The sequence below is a fragment of the Calidris pugnax genome, unplaced genomic scaffold, assembly GCF_001431845.1.
Source record: "Calidris pugnax isolate Ruff unplaced genomic scaffold, ASM143184v1 scaffold32, whole genome shotgun sequence".
NCBI lineage: Eukaryota > Metazoa > Chordata > Aves > Charadriiformes > Scolopacidae > Calidris > Calidris pugnax.
This window is the reverse complement of record NW_015090783.1, coordinates 1,221,647-1,231,532: the sequence shown is the minus strand read 5'-3', so window position 1 is coordinate 1,231,532 and position 9,886 is coordinate 1,221,647. Positions and strand designations below refer to the sequence as shown.

The window sequence follows — 9,886 nt, the reverse complement described above, 5'->3', positions numbered from 1 at the left end:
TCTCAACCCAGTCCAGTGTCAAAGAAAAGCTTAAAAATCTAAATGTACAAATTCAGCCTTAAAATGGTTTAGTGCAAATATGAAAATTAACAGCATAATTTTAAGGTATTTAAATAAGCTTTAATATAACTATAGTGCTTCGTTCCTATACATGTTTTCCCATCAATAGATGCAACAGCACGGGGGCACTTCTTGTTAAGAGTGGGGACAAACCCAGAACCTGGGAAGAAACAGCATAAAGTCTTCTGTTAAATCATTTATTTATATTTTACTTAAGTTTATTAAAGGGAGAGAGGGTATTTATTAGTGGAGGAGCAAAATATTTATCAATTTAACTTGATTCCGGGAGTGGTGAGGGTATTTATTAGTGGAGGAGCAAAATATCAATTTAACTTGATTCCGGGAGTGGCTGGGCGAGGGGAATGGGAGCCAGGGCTGGGGGCGGGGTGGGGGTAGGTCAAGAAACGCTGTCCCTTTTCCTGACATTGAGCACACACGAATGCTGGTGGCATAAATCGTCCGATGACGGCGTGCAGACGGTCCGTCCTCGCTGCTGCACGTCCCACTAGAAGGTCTCGTCGTCGTTGCAGTCGGCCGTCCAGTGCCCGAACATCTCGCAGGTGTCGCAGTAGGGACGCTCCTCTCTCCTGCTGCCGTGATAGGCCGAGTGGGGCGGCTCCTCCAGCATCTGCGCCTGCGTGGGACAGTCTTCGGTGTCGTGAAGGTCAAAGCAGCCGCAGATATCGCAGAAGAGACGAGGTTTCTTCTTGGACAAGCTTTCTTCCTCACTGCAAGATCAGCACCAAAGTCAAGCAGGGTACTTCTCCTCCATAAAGGAGAAAGGGCTGCTGCCCTGCCCTGCTCGATAAGCTGTCTCATAATTATTGAGACTAAGGAAACACCACAGGGGTCAACAACAACACAAAAATAATTACAAAATCCCTTCTGAAGATCTTCTGACATCTTAACTACCTTGCAGTACCCCCATAATCCCTTATACGATAATATTTACTAAACAATCTGCTCTGTTGGTGTAAATAATTGCATAAATGCAGACATTATTTTAAAAAAAAAACAACCCACATGTAAACTAGTTTCTCTTTTCTCTTGACAGCAGAGATCTGAAGTCACAGTTTAGAGAATTGGTTTTAGCTCTGTTTCTCTGGATGGATCTCCTCATCTCAATGTAGCTACCTGGGGCCTCTTGAGAGCAAAAATTCTACTTCATTTGGAAAGGGCCAAACTCAACCAACACTGACAACAAATATATTACGATACCCTAGTGTTTGTGACTGATAACTACAGAGGATCATTTTGCACTACCCAATACACTGTAGTAATGGACCTAAAAAGAAGGCTGGATCCAATCACCCTAAATTCAAGAGGAAGCTCCATCTTGACAGCCGAAATCAGGCTGGTGCGTTGTGCAGGTGACAGAACTGACTGATACCAACAGTTCCCAAAACACAAGCCAAGGTTTTCCTTTAGGATTTATACCTGTCGTAGTTATTTATCTCCTCTTCATTGCCATTCAGGGCTGCTTCACACATTCTTTGTATTTTCAAGTTCAATTCTTCGTTTCTCCGTTGCAAATCCACTATCACTGAGTTCAGGAAGTCAATCTGTGACAGTCAAGAACAAGGACAGTCAGCAGGCTGGGGACTGCACTTCAGAGAAAGCCAGACAAGGAATAACCCTCCAACTGACAGGTGCAGATCCGCATTAACTCCTGCCACTGGATCGTTGTGAGATTTCAGTGTCCATCACTGAAAGAACAAGAACTTCCCCAAGGACCTCTGAGACCCTCGGGGTGATTTCTGCCCAGGGAGTCAGGTAGTTCTGTCCAGCCAACACATCTGAGACATCGGTGGGTCTCAACCCACCACCGACAGATCGGGTTCTTTTTCTAATGTTACATTTTGAACCCAAATTCAGTTGTGAATTCTGATCAGAACAGCATCTCTGTTCCTGCAGCTCTAGGGGATACAGCGCAGGGCACTGGTAGGACATGTCCCAAAGCTAATTTGAGCCACAGAGATCAGCAGGCCAGCCCTGCAGCAGCACTGTAGTCAAGTAATGCTTGGTAAATTAACAGTGAATAAAAGAAAGGAAGCCAAAAAGTAGAACAAACCTCGTGCTGATCAGAAGGAGGGGTTGCCATCAGCAGGTGAGTTCAAGGAGGCAGAAAAACAGAAAAATATTGGTGATTAGTGTGTGTTAATTACACAACTTCTAATCTCTGTACAGAGTAGGAAGGACTTTTTTTTTAATCAACATCACTGACATTAGAGATCTAACAAGGACTTTTATAATGAGCAGAAGGTGCTTCTCTTCTATCTGTGTTTCCTAGGCGTTTGCTGTCATGCTGCCTGTGGCACGGCAGCACTTCACATGTTCATTATGATTATTGTACTCTTTGATACATGTTTTTCCTCACGCTAACTGAGCAAATTCCTTGCCCCATTGCTGCCAACCCTCATTCTGAGTAAAGTTCTGCAGTTAAAAAGCAAAGATCAACATTTCCAACTGTAGAAGCTTAGACGTAACACGTGAGGTCAGGCAGCCCATTTCTCCAAGATGGCAAGCATGGCAGATTCAGGTGGGTCACACCTTACTCCTCATTCACATCCAAGAAACCTTTGGAAAGGATGCCAGGGAGCAGTTTGAGTGTGCTCTGCTGGGCTGTACCTCACCAACAGGCTGCAGGTCAAAACTCTCCACCTGCTTTCCTGCCTGTTCCCTCACATCCCAATAACCTGGACTATTTCTCCAGTATCACTCATCACTTGATTCTTACTATTTCCTGCTGTTAGTATTTCCCTTCAGAAGCAGAAGGTTACAAGATAATTCTGCCCATTAGAACTGTGATGTACAAAATCTGATTAGGAACTGTCTTTGGAAAAACGTTTGACTCTGCCTGTAGACACACTGTTGTTTTAGCATGTTGAGGTTTCAGATCAAGTACCTGCTTCTCTTTTGCAATTTCATCTTGAAGTAGATTAGCAGCAATGTCACCTTGAAAGGAAAAAACCAAACAAACAGAACCAAAGTATAAGTATCCAGTAATATAAATTATGAAACATACAATGGCTCAGACTGAAATAATGTAATAACCTCTAGTCTCTAAAACGCCTTATTCTCAGTGCTTTCTAATCACTCAGTATAAGCTTTGGTAAGGGTGACTTTGGGGGGGGGGATTTTTTGACTAGTGCATTACAGAAGTATATTCAATATTCCACATAACTTATTAAAATACAAAAAATGTATGTATAGGTGACATCTGAAGTTAATAAATCTGTAAGGGAATGCTCCTCTGTTGCAGTGATGAGACTGTAGTGGTACGAAGCCGAAGCAGCTCAGACAGGGTAAGTGCAAGGATTCCCAGTCCCGTGCTCAGGGAGGTGCGTTTGTTACGTTACTTTGCAGCTACAGCCAGGAAACCCCAAACCAGTCCAAGAGAGGCTTTTGCACAGAAGCCACACCATGAACAGGATATGGCATAAACCATAAAACACGTTGCATTTCAACTCAAATTGCCCTCCGCCCCGGTGTAAACTCCCAGTGTGGGTCACTTTCCCGTTTTGCCGCTGGTCAGAGGGCCTCCATGGAAGTCTCACGGAAAGGAAAGTCACACGTCTGTTAGTTAACACTCCTTTTGACTCTCTGGTTAACAGCTGGAGAAATCTACAAGATTAAAGGCCCAGAGACAGTGAAGAGGCTTGTCTCCTTTACCTGAGGAGCTAGATACAGTTAAAGGCTGTTCGTTGTTTTCCTTGAGTTTTTGCTCCAAGTTCTTCACTTTTTCCTCAAGTTTCAATTTATCAGACTCCAGTGACTGAACCACTGACTGCAAGGTTTTTGCAGAAGCGTTTTCTCCACGGAGCACCGTGATCTGTAAGAGTTATTTAAGAAGCTTAGACCTTCCAGGAGAAGTCGGAGCACCAAGGCAACATCCTTAGTGTAAGGGCTAAATAGTCACCAAAAATACACACCAGAAGTCACTGAAGTAGGCACAGATACTTAAAGACTTAATTCTAAGGTTTAACTATGCTAAATTAATACAGCATAAGAATTAGCCAAGTCTTCAGTAACAAGTATGCAAAGCCATATGCTTCTAGCCATAACTTAACCCAAAATTAAGCACCATCCCACTGTTCTTCATTTACCTCATTTCTGAGTTTTTCCAATTCCTCATCTTTTTGTGTGATCAAGGCACTAGTAGCACTGATGGATTTTTGTAATGATGCTCTCTCTTCATCAATTTCTTTTTTTAATGTTGATTCTCTAAAAGAAAACCAAATACAATCAGGAATCACCTAAGGAATAGATTATTGTAGTCGCCTAAAGAAGTTTAGTTTGGTTTCAAGTATTAGACTACTATAAGAAGTGGTTCTTAAAAAGCAAATTTAAATTCTGTACTTGACTAAGATTTTATATGTCTATAAACATTTCAGATGTTACAACTGTGGAAACAAAGCAAAAAGTTTACCTAGGTAGTACATGCCAGAATCTGCATATCACCGTATCCATTTGAATTTAAAGAAGCAAGTTAATAGACTGGGGAGATACAGGATAAACAAACACGTTGCACAATGTTCCACAAAACCTAACTTCAGAGTTTTGTTACTTCTTGAAAATTACTAACAAGCAACAAAACATACATGCAAAGCTCATTATACAAGTTGTCATGCAAAGCATTGATGATGCTGGAAATATCAGCTGGTCCTCACTAATTTCAGTGACATCGTTATTTCCTGAAAGACGTACTTTGAGAGTTTCTGGGCCTTTAGATACTGTTTCAGCATGAAACCACATGGGATTCGTTTTACTTCATGGAAGAAGGGTTAAAAAGAAAACCCCCAGAGCTGGCACAAACCCCTCTGTATGTCCAGCTTTCCCAACCTTTTCAGCTGATCTAATGAGACAAATGACTTCTGCCTACAAATCCTGTCCTGAAAGTGCTCTTAGGGCTATGACATCCTCAAATTGATGCTAACGAGCCTTCCTGATGGGTCACACAATACACACAGATGAGTAATTGTCCTCTGGTATGAGGACTCTTGCTACAAAAGTTCCTTACAATCGGAGAGGTTTTGGTTTGTTTAAAAAAAGATTGTTACTCCAAAAAATCTGCGTTTACTTATCCAGAAGAGAAACTGGCTTTTCAGAGCACCAGGCAGTGCCCAGCAACCAGGTGTCACCTCCCTGAGGTTCTGCAGGTGTAGCCAGCTTTGTGTGCAGTTCCATACATCTTGGTTTAGATGGTGGTGGTCTCACGGCCACAGCAGTGACCTGTCACCCTGCTGACTCACTGAGGGTGCTGAAGACCAGCTGGGCTACCTGAGTGTGCACCCTCCACACAAAAAGCACGGAGTAACTGATACTTCAAAGACAGCAAATGACATAATGATCCCATTTAAATAACTAAACTACGCTACGCTCTCTTAGGACAGAACCTGTCCCTGTGTGAGGATGCTTGGTAGGCAGGGGACAACTATTGGGTTCAAATGGAGAAGTTTTCATATCCGTGGTATCTGCAGTTAGTGAGAGCCATGATACCCAGACCATGAAATACAATAAATCTCACCCACTCGAGATAAATAGGAAACTCAACAATGAGAGCACAATTAACGCAATTCTTTCATTGTTAAGATTATACTCAGGAATGGAAGCAGCAAGTGGAGAATCTGGGGTTTAGAAAAGCTGATGCAGTTACCAAACAATGACCAAAAGGTTGATTTTGGGTTTGTTTTTTTTTTGGTTTTTTTTTTTTTTTTTTTTTTTTTTTTTTTTTACAATGAGAGAATTAATATAAGCAGAAACACAACAAATTGCACAATCTTGCCTGCAAATACACGTTATACTCCTGTTAATAAAACCAAAAGGGCAATGGCATTTAATAGATCTCGGCAACCCTGATTCAGCAAAGCACTAAAAGTCTCTGTTCTTCAGCAGCTCCAGCCTAAACCCTTCTGTGTAAAGGCTTTGCTGAACTGGATCAGAAGCGCCGGGTGGTGGTGTGAGATGTGTCCCCAGTGCACGGGACGCTGCTGACAGAGCAGAGCTGCCCTCTCCCACCCACTGAGCTGCACATCCAGCATTTCATTAAGGCTGGGGAAATGAGAAAGAACATCTGGAAGTTGCTGCTCACAAGCTCTCCTGTACCTGAGACTTCACCCGGGCTTCCCTTTGCTATATACAGGGGGCAGATGGAAACCCCAGTGACTCACCTCTTGCTCAAGAGCTTGTTATTTAGCCAATGTTTCCACTTTTTGGTCAGATCTTCACCTTAGAGATCGAGACCAAATATGCTTTTTGTACAAACACGATTAACTTGCCATTTGTTGGGCTTGGTTTCAACCACCACAGGTATTTCGGTGGTTGAAAAAGGCAAACAGTTTGTAAGCATATAAATATATATATTTACAAATGGAATACAGGATTCTAGAATACTGTAACAGAAGGGGAGAGAAACAAGAGAAGAAAAGAGGAGAGAAAACAAGGGGGAGGAAGGGAAGGTCCCTGTACTGCAGGATTCGTTTTTTTTCTTTCACAGGGCAGTCTCTGCAGGAGCCACACTTTACAGCTCTGCTTGGAGGCCCTCTAAAAACGTTGAAACTGGAAAAACTAAAAATCCAGTAGGTATATGTCACTTCTTACTTATACAGAAGTGTGGATCACAGTTCACTTCCAGCATCAGCTGAGAAACTACCCCACTGACGCTCTCAGCTTCAGTATCATTTGTGGTGTGATTCATACGAGAGATAGTCAACACAAGGAGCACATATTGAATGTGAAATAACTAAAGTATTTATTTTATCAGGAGGAAAAAAAAAAGAAAATTGATTCAGTGAACTTAAACTTTTCCCCTGCCAATTCAAATCCAAAATAACTGCTTGCCAGCAGGGATTTAAAAAACAGCAATAAAAATGACTTTGTCATTTCACATGCCATTTTAAATTTCACTTTCTTGAGGAAGCTAAACCATATTTTGAGCAGTGTGTGGAAGTCACGGGAGAGAGAGGGTTTTGTTTCGTTTTAACAAGAAAAATCACCCAGATTCTTCCCTTACTACAAAAATAAGAAATTCTAAGAATGAAGCAAATACCTTAAAGTGTTACTGGGCAAGCTTTAAAAATGCAAGATAACAAGAACCACATGTTAGAAACATGGAGTAGAAATGTGAAATACTGTAAGGAAGAACTAGATTTGCACCAAGGGGCTTTTTTGTTTCAGTAAAAAATATAGACTTTTTTTAATATATATATATATGTATATTGCTGAGTATTTTACAAAACAAAAGCAAGACACCAAGGGACAAAGGCAGCCAAAATATGTACACCAACTTTACTTAAAAAAAAAATAAATAATTATTTATTGTAACGTGGATAGACTTTCTTGAGTCTTACCATTAAAGACACACAGATATAGCAAAGGAAGCAAGGGTAGGAAAGGGAAGAGAGAGGAATGAAATGAGTATCGATAAGTAGCGCAAGCTCAAAGACAGTAAGACAATTAGCAACCCACAATGAACCTAATGAGCTGAAGTAACATAGAACCCCCTGAGATTCATAAACATCAAACTCCTGTTCACTCCTGGCCGGACTATTTCATAGAGGGAGTTGCTAAAATAGAGGAAGAGGATTCCTGTGGGTGGAAGGAAGGTGAGCAAACTACTGCTAGAGATTTGACCTAATTGAAACAAAAAGATGTCTCTTTTTCGGTATCTCAGTTTCTTAAGAGAAAAGGAAGAAATCATCGCTCATCTCATCACCAGCTTCAGTGGAATTTGGAAATTTAGAGACATTCTTTTTTATTTAATTAGCTCTTCATTCAGCCTAACTTTTTTTTATTGCAAATAATTCCGTATGTATTTTAACCCCTAGTGGCCTGCAGTCTGTGCCAGTGAGGTCAACTGTTTCTGCTACTTGTTCTCCCCTTTCCAGTGGAGTTCATTCAACGCTGTTGAGAAATGTCATTAAGCCAAACTTGGGCATCTCGGTGTAACCAACTGAAGGTGCAGTGATGTCAAAACTCACTTTAGATTCACAAGTATCTAGGTTATTTCAGGCAGCTCACACAGAGTAAAAACAGGAGAAGGTAAATCAGAGCCATAAACCTTGCTTTTTATAACTTACTACAGAATTTGTATTTTAATGTGTGCTATGATATAGAACTGCTGCAAAGTACTGAATGAATCTTGGGTCCCCACTTCCTCCTTCCTTTCCTCAAGTAACTTTCAAACATGTTTTAAAACATGTTAAATAACAAGGCTGTGAACAGCATTCTAAGCTGTCAGCAGCACTAATATCCTCCTTTTCCCTCCCTTCCTCCACATCAAATATGCTGGAGATGATCCCCAGTTGGTACAGACACACTAATTATTGTGGTTGTCAAGCAGTCTTTACACCAGCTAAAGATTTCTCTCTTCTTCACCTCATCTTAAAAAAACGTAACTTGGGCCTCTTGTCCTTTAGAACAGAGTGTGAGCTCTAACAAAGCATGACCCATCTCCCAAATAACAGATTATTAGGGAATAAAAAAGGGCTCAGTGTGTAACAGCGAGTGGCTGAGGATGCGCACGAACACCCAAGTGCCACTCACTGCTCTTTGTTGTGACCATTATCTATTCAGGAAATTGCACGGGGGTTTGTTTGTTTTTCCTGGAACACGCTTGGTGTCCTGGAGAGCTACATCTTTTTCTAAAGATGAATATAACTGCTTTTGAAAAGGCCACATTTTCCTAAAGACATTGTGGCACTGAGTCAATTCGCTTTCCATAAATATATTGCAGAAAGACAGTAAATTTTGTACCTTGGGACCATTTACTGGACAGCAAAGTTTACAAATGGATGCCCCCATCACCCAGGACAAATCTCCTGGCATTTAAAAACAGCGCTGAATGAGCTGCAATAACTGCCACCACAATGAACTCCATATCCCAACACTATGAGAACAATCCATTCGAGGCTGAATAACGGCTGCTTTTATTTACTTTTTTTTTTTAAACAACAATCCTCAGCATCCCTGTATTTTTTCCATTATTCCTTAAGAACTCGATGGGTCAGGTCTGTGCACACACATATTTATCAGACTGAAGGACAATCCTATATTCCAGAGCAGACTAAAACCAAACACTAAACTGATTACTGAAAATGAGGAGAACTACTAACAATGCAAGAGGTGCACAACTAACGAGGAAGTGGGAGATACCACTGCTTAACATGCTCTTATATTAATACAAGTACATTTCCATCTCACTTTTAATAAAGCAAATGGGGAAGATACCATCTGTAAGCCAATCTGTGTAACAACCTCAGGACTTTTAACTATGATACAACAGAAAAGAACTGCTTTTTCTTAGAGCTGTTTTTGTATTATGTTTTCTGACGTTTTCTGTGGGACTGCATAGTTGAACACACATCAGAAAAAAGACATTATGTTTTCTGACGTTTTCTGTGGGACTGTATAGTTGAACACACATCAGAAAAAAAAACAAACTTACCTCTTTTTCATCTCTAATAACTGGTTATTGAGTACTGATCTTTCCTCTTCCAGCTAAAACACAAGTACAAAAAGATACAGTTAATACACTAAGGATTGTTTCCGTATTGTAACAGATCAGAGCATCATTATCATCATAAAACAAATGTGGGAGAGGGTACAGAGCCTAAAAATCCTCACACTGATCTTTCCTCTTCCAGCTAAAACACAAAAAGATACAGTTAATATACTAAGGATTGTTTCTGTATTGTAACAGATCAGAACATCATTATCATCATAAAACAAATGCAGGAGAGGGTACAGAGCCTAAAAATCCTCAAAGTAATTGATTTTCTACTAGGGCAACACACACAAATTGTTCAGTGACCAAGAATATTGGCTA

The 9,886-nt window shown here is 40.8% G+C and overlaps 1 protein-coding gene across 1 annotated transcript in view; it reads right to left on the bottom strand.

Annotated features, from left to right (window-relative positions):
- Positions 1 to 349: 349 nt before the first annotated feature.
- CLIP1 (CAP-Gly domain containing linker protein 1) overlaps positions 350 to 9,886 on the bottom strand; it is a 61,142-nt gene continuing 51,605 nt past the window's right edge. Inside the window, exons 20-26 of the mRNA XM_014962927.1 lie at positions 9,506 to 9,558; positions 4,167 to 4,284; positions 3,733 to 3,892; positions 2,966 to 3,015; positions 2,132 to 2,137; positions 1,498 to 1,622; positions 350 to 788 (exon numbers count right to left, since the gene is read on the bottom strand). Coding sequence (XP_014818413.1) covers positions 566 to 788; positions 1,498 to 1,622; positions 2,132 to 2,137; positions 2,966 to 3,015; positions 3,733 to 3,892; positions 4,167 to 4,284; positions 9,506 to 9,558 — 735 coding nt within the window. The 3' untranslated portion in view covers positions 350 to 565. The remainder of the gene's footprint in view (positions 789 to 1,497; positions 1,623 to 2,131; positions 2,138 to 2,965; positions 3,016 to 3,732; positions 3,893 to 4,166; positions 4,285 to 9,505; positions 9,559 to 9,886) is intronic.